The sequence below is a fragment of the Leuciscus leuciscus genome, assembly GCF_965113295.1.
Source record: "Leuciscus leuciscus genome assembly, chromosome: 14".
Taxonomy (NCBI): Eukaryota; Metazoa; Chordata; class Actinopteri; order Cypriniformes; family Leuciscidae; genus Leuciscus; species Leuciscus leuciscus.
The window spans coordinates 16,577,444-16,599,891 of record NC_138738.1 but is presented as its reverse complement, the minus strand read 5'-3'; the positions used below and the strand labels follow the sequence as shown (position 1 = coordinate 16,599,891).

The window sequence follows — 22,448 nt, the reverse complement described above, 5'->3', positions numbered from 1 at the left end:
AAACAGTATGTTATTATAGTGCAACATATACAGACAGATCAATATTCAGTAGAAAACAACATAAGAATAAACTGCTAGTTAAATCTACTGCATTTCACAGATCAAGTTTGAGAAAACCTCCCATTTCCTGTAAAGTCTCTCATATTTATTGTGCTTTTGCCCCCCAGCACAGCGTCTCTTAGCTTCTGAAAGAAGTTACATGTTATATCACACAAGATTTTTCAATTTTTACAGGTTTTTGTCTGAGTGTTCTTTCATTTGAGCATTATCTTTCTAAACATCTAGCCTCTGACTGTCCGGGAAACCACAGTCTTAGCTCACTTTACCGAGACCCACTTTTATTTTCACACATTTCATAGTTGTCTTGCAAAGCCAACAAATAAATAAACACCCCTCGCACATATATGCAGTCGCGAGCAGGTGTGTACAGTAGGACACAGTCAATGCAACGGAAGAAATAGAAAAGGTCCTGCATACTGCTGTGGCATGCAAAACTTTACTAAATAACTCTCTATGAAGGATTTGGACCAAACTTTGTGTTGTGTAACAAAGTTTTGCAAGCCGCGACTGTGTGTGGCTTGTCTTGCAGAATTCTGACATCTTTTTTTTTTCATTTGATTCCTCAGCACTAAAGCTCTTCAATAAATCATAAACTCACTCGAAGACTCCTGAATAAATTTCTATGATGACCTGGTTGACTGATAATAATGTTCATATTTCACAGCTGTGTAATGACAAAGTCTGAACTTTGTTATGTAGGCAAGTCCAGGGAAAGACACAAATAAGAGTTATTTTTTGTGTTTTTTTAACAATGCTGAATGCTACTTTTTCCAACAGCAGTCTTCTCATACAGCAGTTATGTTGGCCTAGTGCATGAACGATAGAGAGATACACACAACTATACTGTAGATAAGCTCTGACGTCTCTATGAAGCAGGGTCCTGGAGGTGGGAGAGATAACAAAGGGGACTTTCAAGGACTTTTGGGTTGCAGGGCGTCTAATCTGGGCAGGAACTGCTGACTGGTTTTGATCATATACAGTAAGTCTTAGTACAGTGCTTTCTGTCCTTGGCTGTCAAATTCTGACCAGGCATCATTTAGTTCCATAAAGATCATCTTGGCATATTGTTCGTAGGGTTGTCCAGTAGCCTGCAGATGGGAAGAGAGAGGAAACATACACATTTTGTCTTTAAAATTTTAAGGAGGTCATATCATACTTTTTCCCCCCTGAGATCCACTTATTAATGCATTGTACCCATCAAAGCAGATTTGTCTGACCTTGGTAATTAAATAGGCAGGTACACTACCATTTAAAAGTTTGGGGTCAGTAAGATTTGAAAATAAATAAATACATTTATTAATTAAGAATGCATTAAATTATGAAGTAAAGACATTTACAATGTTAAAAAAAGATTTCCATTTCAAATAAATGCTGTTCTTTTGTTGTCAAAGATCAAGGTTTTCATATAAATATTATTAAGCAGCACAACTGTTTTCAACCTTGATAGCAATAAGAATTGTTTCTTGAGCAGCAAATCAGCATATTAGAATGATTTCTGAAGGATCATGTGAAGACTGGAGTAATGATGCTGAAAATTCAGCTTTGCATTTTTAAACACATTCAAATAGACAACAGTTCTTTTAAATTGTAATAAAACTCAACAAATTGGACTGTTTTACTGCATTTTTGATCAAATAAATGCAGCATTGATAAGCCAAATAGACTTTATAAAACATAAAAATAAAAAATAAAAACTTACAGACCCCAAACTTTTGAATGCTACTGTATTTTGCAGCTGTGCTTTTAAGATTTCATACTTTCTATTTAAGTTCTTTAACGTAAACTGAATAAATACGTCTCTTACCTTGTCAGGGTGTACTACCAGCACAGCTTTACGGTAGACCTTCTTCACCTGTTCTGGTGTGACAAGGTCAGCCATGCCTACAGGTTTCCAGCGGTTCTCCCCCTCCCAAAGCACCGTATGCATGGTGGACAGTAACGCTCTGATGTTCCTCTCCTTCCCCTCAATCCACTCCAGAATCTGACACAAATAGTACCATTATATGAAAACATAATAATCTGATTCAGATTTGAACTACAACAAAGTCTTAAAAAATAGGAATATGTAAGGGACAATGTACAGTCAACTGATCATTATCACAAACTAAACGGCAAACATATTTGACAATGACTGATGAATCAGAGTAAAGTATTCCAGCCTGTCATGGAAAAATATATTTAAATATCAGCTTGCATTTATTTATGTTTGTGTGTTTTATTTTTTACCTTGAGTCTCTCTGGGTCCATTTCTTTTGCCATCTCCTCTTTTCTCATTTCTGCTATTGTTTTTGGCCCTTTCTTATCCTTTGAGCCAGCAAAGCCCTGGCCTGAGAGTAGGTCATCAAAGTTAGCAGCAGAAACCTTTGGTCTGGTTCCTGGAAGAAACAGGAAATAATTATTAAGGAAAGACTTGCCATTTATATTATTCTTTGTTGTTGTAGTAAAGTAAATAAATAGAGATGCACAATATCTGTATCATATGGGTCATTCACCGATATTAGAGATTTTTTAATTCATCTGTATCATTAGATATTTATTTGTACAAGCTTATTCCCTCTATTTTCTATATTTAGATTACCTTTGCTACCATCTAAAACTCACATAAAGTTTTTAAATTAGTAAAAATAAAATTTCACTGTTAAATTAAACATTTAGCCAATCGCAAAAACTACATATTTTTCATATTGTACATTATGTATGTATGTTGTGATGCCTAAGTTCATTTTTAGTATTTAAAACAACTGGTTGTAGTTTTTAGTGTTTTATTTTACTTTTTTCTAAATAGTACAGAATTTTAATATCAACCATTTATCGGTTATTGGCTATAACATAAATAAAATGATTGGCTTATAATTGTCTCTTTGGCTGAGTGTGGTGTATATGAAGCGAAGACGAAAATAAAAGTGAACAGACTTTATTAACCAAAAGAGAACTACACCAAACTGAACACAAGCATTAACGAGAACCGACAAAAGAGAACTAAACCACAGGCACATATACATATTCTAAGTGAAAACAAAGATGATTGGATTAACACAGGTGATAAAAACAAGGGAACTGATGAGCAACCATAGAAACAAACTAGAACGCAATGAGTAACCTAGGAGACAAACAAGTGGCAGAAAACTGGACTACTGCAATTCTTTTTTCTATGGCTTACCCAATTCATCTATAAATAAGATCCAATATATTCAGAACTCCGCAGCTAGGGTCCTTACATACACAAAGAAATCTTTACGCCGACTTCATTAGCTACCCGTACGCTTTCGTATTCAATACAAGATACTCCTGATCACATTCAAAGCATTCCATGGTCTTGCCCCCGCTATATTTCTGATCTCATCCATACCTACTCCCCAGTTCGCACACTTAGATCATCCGATACCGGTCTGTTGACGATCCGTAGGCACAAACTATCATCGTTTGGTGGAAGGGCTTTTTGTATCGCTGCCCCAACTCTCTGGAATTCTATTCCCCAACACATCCGCGAACTTGCATCATTACACGATTTCAAAACCCACCTTAAAACATATCTTTTTGCTACTTGTTTCCCTGACCCCTGACTCTATGATCACATTTCTATGTTTATGTACCTCTATCTATTATGTTATCCATCTCAATTTATTTGTATTATTCTATGTCATGTTTCTATGTCATGTTTATTGTACTTTATTGTAAAGCGGCCTTGAGTTTTCTGAAAGGCGCTATATAAAATAAACGTATTATTATTATTATTATGACTGAGAAGAAATGAGACATGTGACCGAAGGATACAAACCAAGTCCATGAGGGTGAAACTAAGAATAATCGTGATGCATGTTTAAAATATTAGAATTTAACAAGGAACACATCCACATGAAGCACAACTACTTAAAACTGGACCAGATTCTATGACGAATCACTAGGCAGTTTGTGTCCAGTTACTCACCCATGTTAGGCTGTGCTTTTGGTCCAGTGGCTCCTGGCGATGCTCCACCCATGCTGGAGAAGCTGACGTTGTAGTTGGGTCTGTTCTGTGGTGAAGTGTGGGGCATAGAGGGTCCTGGTGCTTTAGGTGGGGTCTGGTGTTGTGCACCCTGGGCTGGCGGCTGCCATTGAGCTCCACCTCCAGGCTGCCATGAGGGGAAGCCTGTGCTGGGATGCCAGCCTCCAGAGGCAGTGTGCTGAGGAGAGGGAGCAGGACGCTGAGGAGAGCCCATGGGCGGAAATGCTCCTCCAGTACCAGTAGGTGTGGTGGGTTTGCTGGAGAATCCCGAACCACCTAGGAATGAACACACAGATTTTGAAATTAAATTCATGATGAATTTTTTAACATAGGGCTCATTAAAAAGACATTTATTCCATTTACCTCCTCCCAGACTGGCTCCTAGGTTACCTAGGTCTGCAAAAGGGTCCAGAGTGTTGGGTTTGGCCTGGTGGATGGGAGTACCATGAACTGAGCTGGTTGGACTAGTGCTGGCGGACTTACTTCCCATCCCAAAACCTTTACCTGATATGACAAATCAGGATTTATAATTTAGTGTTCATCATCACTGAATAGGGATTATTTAAATGATCTGGTTGCCTGTAACATTTAGTTGTAAATTTAGCTTCTGTCAACATTTTAAACTAGATAAAGCTAAGTAAACTGGCAAACATAAATTAGGTTTGTCAAACTTGCAAGAATGATCTGTGATGATGTCTTGATAACATCAGAAAAAATGTCTCTGTATTTATGGATGTCATAAAGTTTCCTGTATAACTAATATTCTGTGTAATAATAATAATAACTGTATGATTTCCACTTTTTTAAATCAAAACAAAACATTTGATTTTAAATTAAATGTATTTGTGTGAGAAATCTATAAATATAACTATTTTTTGTAATATTTTGAAAATATATATTTGTAAAAATGCATGTAAAATTACAGTAGTTCAGATTTGTACTTGCGCCGTCACTATTTTCACTGGTCCAAACATGAATATACAGTATATATACAAATCTGAACTACTGGCCAGATCGCAAGCTGCATCCAGCTCTATTGATTTAATAAAAAAATTAAAAAAAGGTCAGTCATATTATGTTTCACAAGAGATGAACATTTATGTGCTATATGAGCTCATCACACCAGTCCAGATGGCAGGTCAGTCAGTAGTGAGTCATTTTGTTTTTTAGGTGTAATTTCAGAGGAGGCCACCAGGTGTCCCAACTGCACATCTTTGTGTTCTTCCAAAACGTACCTTCAGGTGCTGGTTTGCTCCATTCCCATGCTCCCGTAGAGTTCGGCTGTTGGATGTTGACAGAGGGAGTAGCGGGTGGCACAGGTGAACTGCGACCTGTGAAGGGAAAGGGATCATATTTAACTTGATTGGCTCTCCATGTATTATTTACATATTCATTTACAATATAAAATACTAAAAAGTAATTTGGATAATACAACTGTGAATTACCTACTATTTTTGACTAATTATATTAAAAAGTTACAACAAATCTTAAACAAAAACAAAATTAAGGTAAAATAATACATAATACAAAATAATACCATTCAAATGTTTGAGATTGATAAGACTGATGTTTTTGAAAGATGTCTGACCGTAACATGATGTGAAATGCAGCAAAAACATGTCACTGTTAAATTGAATTTAATACAATAAAAAATACATTTCAATAGCTATAATTTTTATGGGTACTCTATTTGGTTCCTGATTAGAAATGGCAGAAAATCTTTAGTTTCTTTATTCTAAATTATGAAAATATGTTAATTAATTATGTTACTGTAACTAAGAATAGTCAAATTAAACATTTCCCTTTCTATGTGTTTTCAAGCCAGCTAGCTTAGCCTGCTAGCTTAGCATTAAACTAACTGATTAAGAAAAGCTCTTAGATTAGTTAAAACAAGTGGGATGGGATTCTGGGATATGATCTTCCATGAATGCTCGATTAAATAAACATTTTCAACATATTATAATGTACCATATTTCTCTCATTTTCAGTAAATGCAAAGCTCTGAGTAACAGAATGTAGCAATCAACAGTATTTGGCATCATACAGTGCTCCTTTTTCCAGTTCTCTTTCAGTCAGTCACGTCTGACGTAACTTCAGGGAACGGGGGTTACATAAGTAACATAGACATTCTCCCCCCCATTATTTCAAAATCATACAGAACTGGTTTGAAGTGATTGGAAACAGTGTTAGATGTTGTTGCTGTATTCCGAATTGGTGTTAATCTGCTTTGCATATTCCCAGAAACATAATACAGGGTTTCAGTTGTCCTTCATAGAGCACATGCTGCTATCGACCACACACATTGTGCTTGAAACAAATAATCATGCTCAAGGGCCAATAATAATTCCACTCTCTCCAAAACATCAGCACTTTAAATTAGACATTTACTAGCGAGTTGTTTTATAGAGATACATTTGCAAGGCTATTCTGCTGATCATATTTTGGAGGATATAACACAAAAGTGCTTGGCTGGTTGTTATGGTGACGTTGCCCACACACTGCTGCCAGTGAGACTGAGAGGCAAAGGCACATGCCTTACCCATGCCCATGTTCTGCATTGTAGGAGACGGAGATCGTGCAGCATGCAGGAAGGGGTCTGGCTGCCCCATATTACCTGGACCCAGGAACGCCCCCATGAAGTCCTGCGGCTTAGAGGCGGGTGCGGGCCCAGATCCGAACGGGTCGAAAGCTGAAGAATTAAAGAAAGGATCTTTTACTTGAAATGGATATTTATACAGACCAGTGGCGGATACAGAATGTCATTAATAGGTGGGCCTGGTGAATATACGGGGGGGCCTCGGATTTTTAAGCTTATATACACGCCCAGTGGCGTAACTTTGCTAAATTAGATATATGTACATTGTACAATAACATTACGATGTCCAGCAATCGATTTAAATAGTAGGCTACATGGTGTTTAATTTGTCGTTTAATGAGATGTAGCCTTATATATTTTGTCAGTGCTGACAATTTTTGTGTGACTAAAATACATAGATTCGCCTATTTAAACAACGTACACCTAAATGGTCCAGTGGTAGAACTTTCGCCAGCAGTGTCAGAGGTTGTGGGATCTAATCCGCACCAGTTTAGTTTTTTTTCTCATCAAAACTGATTATGTTCATCAGTGGTTGTATATCAAGGAGGGACATGTGTGCATTATGATGTGTGATTTCACCAGAACGAATAGAGTATCCGCAACGGATTGAAGCGCGCGTCCGGATTGAAGCACGAGCCACACGAGAGAACACTGTATCAGCGCCACTGATCGCAGCGGCAACGAGCACTTTCATCACTTGATTTAAAAAACACAGTTCAGCGCTAGATCGTCTCTTATTTAACAAACGAACGAAATGAATGCTCTGCTGGTTAACTGGAGATGTTTAATGTATTTGTAGAATTGGTACATTAGTGCCGCGAGATGTTTAAAAAAGTGGTGGGGACATGTCCCTCGCCCCACCCGCAAATTACGACTATGTAACACGCCTGATAAATATGTCAACTATAGCAGATCAGTACTTAGGTAGTGAATTTAACTACCTTGTACTCATGTCAGTCAGCCCTCCCGGCTGCTTTAAACCTGAAGTTCATCTGTCTGTTATGCGACTCGCATGTAGACTATCACAACGTTAAGTCAGTGCGCGCACAGAGAGCGGTGTTGCGTGATAGCATCACTGGACTGACACATGATATGCCGACATAATATTTTTCTTTTGTAGCTATTTTTCGTAGCTATTGTACATAAATGTCCTCAGGAAACTATTACAATGACATTATTTATTAATTCATTATTATTATTATTATTATTATTAAAATTAAAAATTAAAATTGTTTTTATTAATCTGATTGGGCGGGCCACCGGTCAATCTGGGTGGGCACGTGCCCACCCAGGCCCACCCATAAATCCGCGCCTGATACAGACCGATAGTTCGGACTCTCACATCTGACTGGATAAAACAAGTTCAAAGCTGTTTGAAAATAGGCAAAATATGCACACCACACATTGGTAAAATGGTACTGTATATCATTGAAAAAAAATTGTCATGGTGCTTTGTAACCGTAATAAACAACCTTTAGTTAGGAAATTATTGCACATTTTAATTAATAAATAAAAATAACATATATATATACACTACCATTCAAAAGTTTGGGGTCAGTAAGATGTTGATTTATTTGATTAAAAAAATACAATAAAAACACTAATATTGTGAAAAATTATTACAATTTAAAATAACTGTTTCTGTTTCAATATATTAATTACAATTATTAATTACAATTAATATATATTAAAATATACATTAATGTAACTTATTCCTGTGAAGGCAAACCTGAATTTTCAGCAGCCTCTTTGATGAATAGAAAAGAACAGCATTTATTTGAAATAAAATTATTTTGAACCATTATAAATGTCTTTACCAAAACTTTTGATCAATTTAATGCATCCTTACTTAATAAAAAACATTAATTTATCTTTTTTTTTTCTTTAAAACAACAACAACCGTACTGACCCCAAACTTCTGAACGGTAGTATAAATATATTCAATGGGAAAACTGCTATTCATTTAATAATTCATTATTATTAGTAGTAGTAGTATTGTGTAATAATATTAATACATAATATTAATAAAATAGCTTTTAATTGAATTTGGGTGTTTTTATTACATTGCTGCCATTTTATAAAAGTAATGTACCATGTTACAGCAATTTTTTATAAATTATTGTTCTCTTAGACACAGCGTCTTATTATATTGTAACTGAATGAATGCCATTCAAATGAATAATTCAGTCATTCAAATTTCACACTATCAACCAAGATGCTGCGTCACTTCACTGGCTCCTGACAAACATCTCAGCTAAATCAGTTCAACAGTCTTTTTTAAAAAGCCATAAAACATACTTACTGCCTCCAGATCGAGGTGATGGACAGGGTGATGAGGAGGGTGCAGATCTCCGCGGGGTGGACTGAGCAGAAGTGGGGCCGCTGGCTGGCTGCGGTGTGGGCGGAGCTCCAAACAGGTCCCCCAGCAGGTCTGTGGTGGTGTTGGTGGTCGGAGGTTGTGGGGAGGATGGAGGAAGCTTAGCTGCGTCACCATCCAGCCCCAGCAGATCTACTTCCTCAGCTGCTGAAGAAGGGGCCGCTGCTGGCTGGGACTCCGGCCTCTTAGGCGCTTTTGATTTCTCATTGCTCGTGTTGCTCTGCTGGCTAGAAAGGGAGAGCATCTCATCATCTGAGGGTTCGCTCTCCTCATTCGGACCCACTCTGCCTCCGCAACTCCCATGGCCCTGGGCAGGATCTAAGGGACAGACCGGAGAAATGGTTAGATGCAAAGAACAAAATCAAGTTTGCCCATATGATTTGTGTGTTAAGCCCAGGACACACCAAGCCGACGATCAGCCGTCGGGCCGTTTTTGAGCGTCGGCCGACTTCGTTTTTTTGGTGTGTTCCGCACAGTTGGTGTGTTAAGGACGCCGTCAGGATTTTCGGGGTTGATTCGGCATGTAGAATCAGTGACGGGCCGTCAGTGAGAGAAAGAACTCTGATTGGCCATTCAGGTTGGTGAATGAGTCAGTGCACGAGCATAACAGAAAAACAGCGAGCAAAGAAGTCAAAACGGTACAGATAGAAGGCTGTTCTAATTTTACATCATCTTACCCAAGTGTTCCTGGGCGAATATTTTAATATTAACATGAGCGGAGTGGAATAAAAAGTGATTAGCAGGATTGATATTCAAAACGGTAAGCACGTGCTGCTTTGTTTACAGTTTGTGTATCTGCAACCTGCATCGTCGGTTTCCCTTTTTGAATGATGAATATAGTCAAGTCAAGTCAAGTCAAGTCTATTTGTATAGCGCTTTTCACAATACAGATTGTATCAAAGCAGCTTCACAGTATTAAATTAAAATAATACAACAAGGTTTGTTTCTAGTGGAATTTATTGATTGATAAATTAAATTAAATATCCCCAAAATATCCCCAACTGAGCAAGCCAAAGGCAACAGTGGCAAGGAACCGAAAAACTCCATCAAGTGACCTAATGGTGTCCTAAAACTCCATCAGGTGACCTAATGGGGAAAAAAAAACCTTGGGAGAACCCAGGCTCAGTCGGGGGCCAGTTCTCCTCTGGCATTTATGAGCTAGAGGCCGGATTGTAGTTTGAACTGTAAGATTAAAAATATTATATGAATGCCTGGCTGAAGAGATGCGACTTTAATCTATTTTTAAACTGGGAGAGCGAGTCTGAGCAACGAACAGTATCAGGAAGACTATTCCAGAGTTTTGGAGCTAAATGTGAAAATGCTCTCCCTCCTTTGGTGGTTCTGGATATCCTAGGTATGACCAAAAGCCTTGAATTTAGTGATCTTAAAGAGCGCGATGGATTATAGGGCGATAGAAGATCCGTTAAATAGACTGGAGCTAAGCCGTTTAGGGCTTTATAAGTCAGTAGCAATACCTTGTAATTAATCCGGAACTTTATAGGTAACCAATGCAGTGATGATAAAATCGGTGTTATATGATCATATTTTCTTGATCTAGTAAGAACTCTAGCGGCGGCATTTTGGACTAACTGTAGCTTGTTTATTGAGGATGCAGGACAACCAGCTAATAAAGCATTACAGTAATCCAGTCTCGAGGTCATAAATGCATGAACTAACTTTTCTGCATCAGAAACTGATAGCATATTACGTAGCTTAGCAATGTTTCTAAGGTGGAAAAAGGCTGTTTTTGTAACATATGAAATATGATTTTCAAAACACAGGTTGCAATCGAGTATAACACCCAGGTCTTTTACTGTAGAGGATAAAGTAACAGGACATCCTACGATGTTAAAGTTGTATTGTGAGAGGTTTTGTGGGCGTTTTTTTGAACCAGTAAGTATTACCTCTTTCTTGTCTGGATTTAATAAAAGAAAATTACGCGTCATCCAATCTTTTATATCTTTAACACACATTTGGATAATTTAGCGTTTTCATCCGGCCGTGATGAAATATATATTTGAGTGTCATCAGCATAGCATATAGACGAATATATCTACAGAAACAGACAGTTGTATCATTTACACGCAGGCGCAGAACGCGCATAGTCTACTAGCTGATAGTCGGCTGTAGTTCTCTCGGTGTGTTCAAGTGCAGCTTTTTTGCCCCGGTGTGAGGCGACAACACAGTCAACTTTCATCAGCGCTAGTTCTATGGCGTCGGTTTGGTGTGTCCCTGCCCTTATTTTCTAAGTTTTATGTGAGAAGCATAACATTTCATTGTACCTCTCAAAGCCACTAAAATCACCTAGTTTTCAACTACCCATCAAATTGTCTAAATTCAATAGTCAACTACAAATCTATCAATTAACTATTTACTGTTGACTCCCACAAGCCTCCAAACACTACATCTTACCTTCCAAGTCCAAGCCCTCCATTTCATCTTTTCAGCAGAAAATAAAGTACATTAAACAGATGGTGTTTAGTTTAATGGTGCACAGACACTCTACAGAATGCCAGCGAGTGACTGATGAGTTGACTTGTTTAAAAGGCTCACAGAGGGACAAACTAATGAACTCTTAATGGTGATTAAACTCCACAGGGACACCGTGTCTCTCTCTATAACATGAGAAAGTAGCAACTTTACTTCAAGATAAAGAAAATTAGGGCTGTGCGATATAGCTAATAAAATAAAATAAGTAAATGCAAATGCTGAACAAAATGCTGTTCTTTAGAACTTTCTACTCATGAAAGAATCCTGAAATAATAATAATAAATCTTTCTTGAGCACCAAATAAGATTATTAAAATGATCTCTGAAGGATCATGTGACATTGAAGACTGGAGTAATGGCTGCTGAAAATTCAAATTATTCCATCACAAGAAAAATTTGCATTTCAAGATATATAATAAAACAGAAAACAGTTATTTTAAATTGTAACAATTTTTCACAATATTACTATTTTCACTGCATTTTTGATCAAATAAATGCAGCCTTGGAGAGCATAAGAAACTTCAGTTTATATGATTGTCAAAATATACCTACATTTTTATGAACTATTTATGTATTTTTATGTAAAAGGGTGATTTTTTTTCAATCATCAGACAATCATTAACGGAATTTTGAGTCACAAGGTACATGGCCAAATAATGGCCAGAGGAATTTCATTAAAACCATTATGATATTATATGTGAGTATATTATGATATTGATATATTTCAATTTATATCGTCAGCAAATTCATTATGAATTTATTGTGAATAAAATCTCACCCAGACCTACTTTTAATGCGCTCATTAAAAAATTAAGAACCATTTATTTAGCTTTTTTGTGTTGTGTAGTATTATACATTCTAGTAATATAGGATTTGTGTGTGTTACCTGCAACAGCAAGTGCATCCTGGTGTTCCTGATGACAGGAGAAAAGCACGTTGGGGCTCAGGTCTTTGGTGGGGAACTGCTCCCACGGTGGGGTGAGATCTTTCTGTTTCTCTGTGCTTTCAACCTCAATGTCTAACAGCACATGAAACAGCTGTGGGTATTTCTCTGGGGAATCACAGGCATCGAGCTCTGTCCTGGACAAACACACACAGAGACTTCACTGAAGAGCTGCAAATAGTTAAACAGAAAGTTCTGTATTTTTTTCTAAAAGATTTTAGGGTTACATTTCTATGAATGTATAAGGGAAAGCATATTTTCTGGGGTGCTGTTACTGGTCACCCCATATATTTAAAGTTAATTTGCATTTAAAGAAGTGACAGATATTTTCTTCCATATTGTGACGTACATCTAGGTGTAACGGATTATTGAAAAATAAAATAATTGAGGGTGAGGACTTGATTTTATGTATCGGTTGTTGATTGGATTTCATGATTTTAATCATTTTTAATCACATTTTATCTTTTTTTTTCAGTGTACTTAAATCGTGCTTCGGCGTGACAAATCAGTTTTTAAAAGCACAAATATGCCATGTAGTCTATAAATTAATAATGTCATAGAATTGTATGTATAATACTAAGAAGAATATAAAGAATGCTAAATGAAATACTTTTACACTCTAATCAAGTGTCCTAACCAGGTGCTACATGACAAAGCAAAAAGCAATCTCCTCCATGTAAATCTGAGTTTTTGTCTTAACATGCTGTAATCGTGACAGGCAAAGAGTTGCTGGTCTTTTATCAGTCATTATGTGGAGCAGGAATTCGAAAAAAAATGTAATCTAGATTCTGCTTAAATCTAGATGAACTGCTTCAGATTTTCCAGCGTTACAGTGTGATGCTTATGAAAGAAGAGTAAAGAAACACTTACTTCATAAACTTTAAGACTGTTGTGCCGGGGGCGATGAAACCAGTATGGAACTGAATCTGGAATATCTGGGTGTTTGTTACCTGCAAACACCCCAAAATTTAAACACTGACAAATGCTTAAGATGTTGCAACCTTACAGTCACTTATAACTAGCAAGAACTGAAAGCTTACATCAGGGTTCCTACACATTTTCTATTTCAAAATACATACATTACCAGACACAAATTTCCAAACCTCTCTGTAGAATTTTTAGACCATATTTAACATAAAAGGTTCATACATCCAATATTTTTTTATAACATGCGCTAACATGATCAGAAGTCTGATTTAGATTTCTTAGATTATTGTTTTCATCCTTTATCTGTTGCTGGTTTGAGTGGCACGTGCACATTCGTTTATTGAAGTTCAAAAGAGATTTGCTTATGGCAAAGACAATGAAAATGTGCAATGAAAATGTGCGCCTTGAATTCATTTAGTCGTGTTCAACAATCACTAAACATTCACTAAACTTTTGGCATGAATTTATTTATTCTCTGCTTACATGATACATTTTTACAAATTCTTAATTTTATATTTTAGAAAACTGACAATAGTCTGGAATCACTATTATTTTTCCATACTGTTTTCTTTTTTTCCACACTTATCCAGACATGGAAATAGTTCAAATCAAATTCCATACTTTTTCAAACTGCGTAGGACCCTGTTACATGTAGGCCTATATATACTGTACTCATTCTATAGTTTTTTTTCTCTGCGGCAGCTTTAGATTTAAAATGGGTAACAGTTAGTTATTGGTCTCATACCTTGGCCTGAAGTGCATGGGAACGCATGTGAAAAACTGAAATCACCACGTCTCCTTGGGCACTCACTCCCACAGGAAAGACTACTTTGCCCTCTTGAATCCTGTGTTCCCTGAGAGCAGCATACATGAAGATATACTTCAGCATTACACAAACAATATCATTATTTTTTAAGTGCTACATTAATGATCTTGTACGCAATTCAGAAATGCCCTTTACATTTTTTTTAAGAAAATTCCATTTTAGAATTTGAGGTTGCAAACAGGATACAGAAATAGTAATTCAAAATAGATTTTCAGTAAGTAGAATTAAAATTGGACATACATTCATATAACTGTTATTAAACATTGTTCATCATACAAACAACATATGGGGATTTCTTTAAATTTCAATTCAGTAAATTATTTTTCCAGTCATTCTAATTCAATCTCCAATTCAACTTCCTTTGGGGTGTGGCCAATTCAATTTAAATTCACACTCTTGAATTTGTTTTAGAATTCTTAAATTGTGGATTTTTATCAACCCTGTTCTCTTGACATATTGCATACCATGCAACGATTTTGTGATAAGTTACAATAAGACTCAAATATTTGATAGGACAATATATTACTATTCATTACAAGTAATTTCAGCATGTTAAATGAGCTATTAGCAGAGAATCTGTATGGACATGCTTACCTCATTCTCTCATACTCCTGAGCTGTAGAAAAGATCTTGGTCTCACCAATAAGTACATCACAAAATGGCCGACAGCCACTGCGCTGTTTGTTGAAGCAAGGAACAGGACTCATTGTGACGGCTTTAATGACTAACGGTTTGGAGTGGGGTACGGTGGGCTTCTCTGAGACTAAACTGCATACATAACCTATGTACCTGAATAAATACACACATACACACATATAAGTCTGTCATACCTTGTTTAATCTAGGACATATGTTTTGGTGAAACATTTCATTTTCTCTACATACAACTAACATGCAGAAAAATTGACATTTAAAGACAAAGGTAATGTATGCCAAAAATAGCAATTTTATTAGTTCATCATCTACTGTAAAATTATTGTTGAGTATTTATACTATTCAGTAGTTTCTATCAGAGAGCTGCGATCTGATTGGTCGTACCTCCTATGGGAGGGCCACAGGCCTGATCCAGGCCTCTTGGCGCTGAGAAGATGCATGGCTGGCACCGGGTTGGCAAAAAGGTGGCAGAAACAGAACATGGCACAGATCAGCACGCCCGAAGAAGCTCTGCCATCCTAAAAAGAGCAAACATGCATTAGGCCAGCCTTGGATAATATAGATGTTTGTTGTTAAGTTCCTCCTTTTCTATTGTACTTATAGCCCAGTGTTTTATTCTTCACTGTACGTTTTTGTGTATGCAAAGCTGTTTTTTATGACATATACACTCATGATGGGGAGGAAAGAGAGTGAGCAAGAGGGAGATTTTAAGAAATACTGTAGAAAGAGAGATGGGTGAGAGCTATTACAAAAGAGAAAAGGTCAGAGGAATATAGCTGGAAAAAGAAGGGTTATGATCAGACAAGAGATTTAGGACCCACATTATTATTAGAGCTTTCCAGTGCTGGAGAGACCTAAGTGGGAAGACCTGAAAACTGACACAGAGGTTGCGTTGTTTCTGCTCCTTAAGTGAGTAACATTGGTTTTGAGTGTGTGTGCTGCTGCTTGTATACTCTTGTGTACTGTATGTTCATTTTTTGTCCTTCCTTGTTCTTCACTTTATTTTTCGCTTCACTTCATTTATTGATTTATCAATCAATCAATCTAACTGTGAATCTTTAAAATCTTTCAGGCTTCCTGTTTGTGGTATAATTTTTTATTCAAATCATGCATTGTATCACACAGTTCCATTAAAAAAGGCTAATTTCACATATTGTCCTACTTTTCATTAAAGATAGCTGATAATGATGAATGATATGTAACAAAACTGCCGGGAACGTTGTTTTCTTTGCAAGCTCTCAAAAATGCGTATTTTTGCAAGATTTTTATGATATAAGTAGCCTTAAGAAACTCTGCGCCTTTTTGGACAATGTGAAATGTTCACGACTCAAATGTAAACATTAAACAATGAATCTGGTTTAACAGTCATGGCTGTTAATGCTTAGTAACCACAACAGGCAACAGGTATGGACATTAAAAGACCTCCTTACCGAACAGGTAATCACACACACATTCTTGGGGTTTTGCTTGAGCCAGTTGTACATATTCTTACACACGGCAAATAAGTTGTGAAGACTAGGAGCCTGCCTGGAAGACCAATTGCATTCAGAAACCTACAGATAAACAAGAAGGACAATTATTAGAGAAGAAGTTAGAGAGAAGAAGATGTAAAAGAGAGTACAATATCCAAATGAATAAAGATTTGAATAATCATGGATAAAAAAACCCCATATTTTAAAAAAGACATACAAGAAAACAATTCTTACAACAACAAGGAATTTGTGTAAGAAGGAAACGTCAGAATCATCATATATCACATATATTATTTATATTTAAGCCAAACCTTCAATATAAATAATACATCAGTGTTGCTGCACTTTTGTCATTTAGAGCATTTGTTTTTATCAAAAGAATGTAACAAGTGATCCCAATATATATATATATATATATATATATATATATATATAATTATAATTATATATAATTATAACTCTAACAGCAAATAAGTCATGAGCTAGAAATAGTTGAGACATGCAGTTTATCTTAGGAGTTATTCAATTACATAGGAAAAGCACTGTTTAATATTTAATGAAAGAAGGCCATAAGAGTCACTGCAGCCACTAGTATCATTTCTAGACAGAAATGAGTCTCGTAGAATAAGTAACTCGCACTACACCAGTGTTTCCCAAATTTGTATGTTCCCCAGAGCCCCATCAATAAAGCTCAAGTACCCCTTTATTGACACAAAACCGGAATTGCATTCCTTAACTCGTAGCATTATATTAATAAAGTGGCCATTATGATGATGATTTACTTTTAACAACAATCAGTGCTATGGGTGACAGACAGATTCATCATGTAGCTTCCTCTCTGTTTAATGAGACATTTGGGACCTACTGTATAAACATTTTACATGACTAATTTAATAGGGATGTTCATATGTCCATTTTTGACATTTCCCAGGACATTTAACAGAGAGCATGCTTTTTAATGACAAAACAAACAAAAAATTGGGCCCACTTCCCACTATTGAATTCTGCTTTAAATCATGTTCTGAGCTGTAATACAAATATTTTCATTCAAATAAAATCAATCTCTGATGATGAAAAAAGTTATATTAAAGCTACATTCTCTAAAATGTCTTAATAACAGGGGTTGCACAGACTAGTCAACTAGTCGACTTTAATGCTCTACCATCTCGCTTTAAGCTTGAAGTTGACTAGTCGCTGATCATGTGATTAGCAGAAGACAACAGGTGAGGATCCCAGTAGGTCATTGCAGTAAAGCAGCAGTGGTACTTCAAGTGTGTGGAAATGCTTCACTAAAGATGAAGCCTGTAGTACAACTGTCACTTGCAACATATGCAAGTCTGTCCTGAGGTACAACAAAAGTACAAGTGCAATGCACACATCTGAAAAGGCATCCGCTAAAGCTAGGTGAGGAATGATGCAAATCATCTTGATAGCAGTCAATTAGCGGCTTCACCAAACGTCCTGCTGTGACTGAGATAATACGACAGCAAATCACCAATTCATCAATCATCCTTTAGCTGCAGTGCACAGCGAAGGTTTTAGAGAAATACTGCACTTTTTTGAAAAGTGCATATCTGCACACTATGTCAATGGTGGGCGGGAGCAGCCCCAACCGTCAAGCTCCTCAAACAGGGCACAGCAGTAAGAGCCGAAGCCAAAGCTGCCTAAGCAGAAGACAGATCTTAGGACTGTCCTTCTTGCAAAGAAGGTTTCGGTGAAGAGGAAGTCCTGACGCCAGTGTCAGATCAGACTTCTGAGGGCAGCCCGCTCGCATCCTCCGAAGAGGATATTAGAGCAGTCAGGTTGGTCGTTCCCTACTGATTCGCTTAAGAGCACCGATGTGGCTACTCCAATCCCACCAGAGGCCAGTAGTAGTAGTAGACGATCTGGTAGCATGGAAGCTTCGACCAAACATGTTTCATTGTCCTGCAGACTGTAGAAAGAGGCTACAGAATCCAGTTTGGGTCTCGACCGCCTCCATTTAACAAGGTTCTATTCACAGTGGTAGACCCAGAGCAGGCTCTGGTAATAGAACAGGAAGTTAAAGGACAAGTTCGGTATTTTACACTTAAAGCCCTGTTTTCAGATCGTTTCTGATGAAATACAATGGTTAAGATTGAAATTTGGACAAATGCTGCTGGCCCGAGAATTTTCGGTTTCTGTGGTAGCACCCCCCCACCTCCACAATGGTTGCATAGGTGCACTGGAATAATCCTTCCTAAAACGCATTAAACTTTCGTTTACAAAGACGTGAAACTCACCGAGTGGTCAGGGGTGTTCACTGATATGCTCACACAAAAATCGCTGCAAAAGATGCTTTCCAACAGGTTTTATCGTAGTTTTTGTCCAACTCCATTGACTTGTATTGGATGAAAAACTACGATAAAACCTGTTGCCACACTAAAAGAGTTATAAGTTTGTTCCCAAAGTATCAATACTATGACGCAGTGCGAGTTCCCTCGAAAGGGAATGTCTCGGGTTACGACCGTAAAGCTTGTTCTTTGAGAGAGGAATTAGACGCTGAGTCGCTCTGCCATACTTCCTGCATCCCTGTGATAGACTTGCGTCGGCTACTTTGAAGTTAACGTTGGTTATTCCAGATGTGCTTTTATGCTTCCTGGTCATGACATCAACCACCCGTGACGTTCCGTTTGGACTGATTTCACACACGTGCTTCAGATGCAATCATGCAGAGGTGTTCCCAAAGCGCCAATCGTATGACGCAGCATCTCGTTCCTTTCTCAGGAACCAAGGGTTACAGTCTTAACCCGAGACGTTATGCTGACATATGCATCAATCATTTTTGGGAGTTAGTATTATTGTTGCATTGTTACCTTCAATTTGCAACATGTTATGAGCTGTCTGTCAGCATCTGTGTATTTTTATTTTACATATAAATTGCAAATTGTGGCATACTGCAAAGTATTCCCATCTCGTGTTTTTATTAATGACAACATCAGTGATTAGTCAACTTCGACTCGATTTTAATCACATAACTATCGACATCAAAAAGTCTCAGGTCGTTCAACAGCTACTAACATCTTATATAATTTTGCTTATGTTTAATATATCTTGTTTTATAGCTGTTTAACATTTTTTAATGGACATCAACCAAGAGGAAAATAATAAATAGGAAAATATTTTTTTCAGTGTTCTCTTTTATTGGCACAGACAACATTTGCATTTAACATATTTTCCTAGTTTCTTGTACTATTAAATGTGGTGCAGTATCACATATTTTAATGGAAATATGCATATGGAAATTATATGCAGATGAGCCTATGCATGTTAAAAAAGGTATATACTTTTAGGGTGAAAGCCCCAGATGTTGTTTGTGATCACATTTTGACAGTTCAGCAAGCAATGATAGAGAAACTTTCTTTGACAGAGACCTAAAGGCAAATTTATTTCTAAATGAAAAAGTGATTTTCAGTCTTTGTATGTTGCAATTTAATTATGTCTGAAATTTCCCTCATCAGCACATCATTTCGTACAAATTTTAATAAGATGTTATGACTTTGAATAAAGACAACATTGAAATCTTTCCAAGTACTTACTACTTACTACTTAGCCCACATTAACAGGCACTTTAATTTGTAAAGTGATCTGGAATGTGAAATGAAAGTATGTAATTCAGGAAATGCAGCTGATTGCACTCACTCTGTTGGAGAACTTAGCCCCTCGGTAGTTCCTCTGTGACAGGTTGAAAACAGTGTAGTGGTCGGCATGCCGTGAGTCCAGAAAGGAACGGATATCCTCTGTGTGGTTCCTGTAGCCCATCTCCACCGTCTCAGCAGGATATGACATCACTGACAGAGTAAAAGGACAATTAGGAAAGGATTATAACTTCTTTCCAGAAAGTTTAGTGTGGCCAACACAAACATTGCATTTAGTGCATATAGCTGAAACACAAACATGATAATATTAGCATCTGATATACTACACTTTTATATGCTTTTAAACCGTACTAACTCTCTTACAACAGTGGGCAAAAATGATGTCCAGCCTAGGAAATTGACATCTTCACCCGTTATTCAAATAATAATAAACATTTGTTAAAGATTTTTTAAGAGCACATTTCATAGTTGAACTTGGAGTCAATTGTTTAATTTGTGATAACGCAATGAAATATGCCAAATTGTGTGGACATAATTTTTTGCCAGGCTATCATGAAAAGAAATTAACACATGCAAAAACAAGAGAGAACCAACAAAATACTAATAACTGATGATTATGTTGTATGATTTATGCTTTTTTTCTGTGTGAGCTATTTGTTTATCAATGCATTCTTTTGTATAGTAAAATAAAAACTGTAGCTGTATTTTGCATTTTTTCTGCCATTGTATCATTTAAATACCTTAACCTTGTTTAGTGTTTTGTAATTGCTTCATTCTTAAAATATTTAAAAATATATAAATTAGTTTCCTTATATTTTTATGGTTTAATAATCAAACTTGTTGGGTCAAAAACAAATATCCTCTCCGGACATCACTTCTGTCCATATAGACCAAAGTCATGCGAGTGAGAAATAAGCAAATACATTAAACTGACTGACTGATTATATAATAACAGTTAAAACCAAGAACACGTATGTCCACATTTAAAAAATGAACAAAAATACCTTGGAGTAAATGCAAATACCATGGTACACGAACATGGTCAACATTCACTATCACATAATTGTTCATTACTCACCTATAATACGTGTGGTGATGTAAGCAATGTCCAACTCTCCTTTTGTATATCTAAATTGTACACAAGAGCACATATAAACTCAATATCGACAGCTTAACATATATTCATACCAATTTTACATTTATTTATTTTTTTCATTAAATGATTCTAATGTCCTAAATAAAAATGGTAAAGTTCTTATTTATCAATATATTACGGTAGAGTTATAACCCATTTTATTTAAAACGTTCAATTAAAAAGTAGAATTGTGGTAATGATAAATACATCTAGTACTTACAGTATATACAAAAAATTCAGCTTTGCATCACAGGAATAAATTAAAAAATATATGTGACCCTGGACCACAAAACCAGTCACAAGGGTCAATTTTTTTAAACTGAGATTTATACATAATCTGAAAGAAATAAGCTTTCCAATGATGTATGGTTTGTTAGGACTGGACAATGTTTGGCCAAGATACAACTATTTGAAAATCTGGAATCTGAGGGTGCAAAAAAATCTAAACATTGAGAAAATCACCTTTAAAGTTGTCCATTTATGTTTGCATTTTGCTGCATCCACTCACAAAAATATTTTATTTATATACGGTAGGAAATTTACAAAGCTTTATTAAGCTTAAATAACCAGAATATTTCCCAATATTACAGTTTCCTTTTGAATGGGTACTCGCACTGTGTCTGGCAAGACGAATGGGAAATACCTAAGCGTGACTTGTGTCTGAAGCATATGTCTAAACGCGACAATTGTATTGGCCGGCGACAGCCTATGACGTCACTACCAATGCAACTGTTAGTAAGGGATAAAAGGATGCCTGAGGAAAATATATTTTTAATCTTCAGGAGCCATTTGTTTTGAAGCATGTTGGTAAGTGTTTGCATCACTTTGGAAATTAGCAGTTGCAAAGCATTCAGGAAAAATGTTGATCTGAGTCCTTGTTATCTGACACCAGATGATACACAAGACCTTTGTGTTGTTTGTTTTGGCTAGAGCACTCCCGCTCAGTCCTTAAAGGGATGGTTTGGAGTAAAATCAACCTAGGGTCCTTTGCACCATGACCTCGAGCCAAACACCACCCCAGAAGCCTTTTTTCCCTTGGTCGAACATTATTAAAGTTAGAGCTTATTTTGAAATATCAGCCGGATGGCTTAGTGCAGGCGCTAATGGAACCTAGGCTGTATCTTGTAAATTACCCCACTAATAATGCCCAGAATGGTACCAAACTTATACAGTAGTACAAATAAGGTATGAGGTATAAGGTACTCATAAAACGAGGCATTGGAAAGTTTGTAAGTACATCTAGTGCTGCTAGGTCTCCTAGCCTTCCAGCAGAGACCTCTGCTCTCTAGTGCTCCACATGGTTGGGCACTGAAATTAACTAGTCCTCCTCTCATCTTAGAGAATTGTCTTGGTGAGGCCCCCACTCAT

At 36.7% G+C, this 22,448-nt stretch overlaps 1 protein-coding gene across 4 annotated transcripts in view; it reads right to left on the bottom strand.

Moving 5' to 3' along the window:
• Nucleotides 1-130: 130 nt before the first annotated feature.
• dnajc6 (DnaJ (Hsp40) homolog, subfamily C, member 6) overlaps nucleotides 131-22,448 on the bottom strand; it is a 44,774-nt gene continuing 22,456 nt past the window's right edge. For 3 of the 4 annotated variants that reach the window (XM_082136009.1, XM_082136006.1, XM_082136007.1), the window contains 16 exons: nucleotides 21,024-21,073; nucleotides 19,989-20,137; nucleotides 16,287-16,409; nucleotides 15,241-15,374; nucleotides 14,798-14,992; nucleotides 14,123-14,231; nucleotides 13,321-13,400; nucleotides 12,394-12,587; nucleotides 8,944-9,336; nucleotides 6,585-6,734; nucleotides 5,281-5,376; nucleotides 4,409-4,549; nucleotides 3,989-4,321; nucleotides 2,287-2,435; nucleotides 1,865-2,041; nucleotides 131-1,148 (listed from right to left, as the gene is read on the bottom strand). In XM_082136009.1, coding sequence (XP_081992135.1) covers nucleotides 1,047-1,148; nucleotides 1,865-2,041; nucleotides 2,287-2,435; nucleotides 3,989-4,321; nucleotides 4,409-4,549; nucleotides 5,281-5,376; nucleotides 6,585-6,734; nucleotides 8,944-9,336; nucleotides 12,394-12,587; nucleotides 13,321-13,400; nucleotides 14,123-14,231; nucleotides 14,798-14,992; nucleotides 15,241-15,374; nucleotides 16,287-16,409; nucleotides 19,989-20,137; nucleotides 21,024-21,073 — 2,575 coding nt within the window. In that variant the 3' untranslated portion in view covers nucleotides 131-1,046. The remainder of the gene's footprint in view (nucleotides 1,149-1,864; nucleotides 2,042-2,286; nucleotides 2,436-3,988; nucleotides 4,322-4,408; nucleotides 4,550-5,280; nucleotides 5,377-6,584; nucleotides 6,735-8,943; nucleotides 9,337-12,393; nucleotides 12,588-13,320; nucleotides 13,401-14,122; nucleotides 14,232-14,797; nucleotides 14,993-15,240; nucleotides 15,375-16,286; nucleotides 16,410-19,988; nucleotides 20,138-21,023; nucleotides 21,074-22,448) is intronic. The other variant, XM_082136008.1, reaches the window with a different exon arrangement.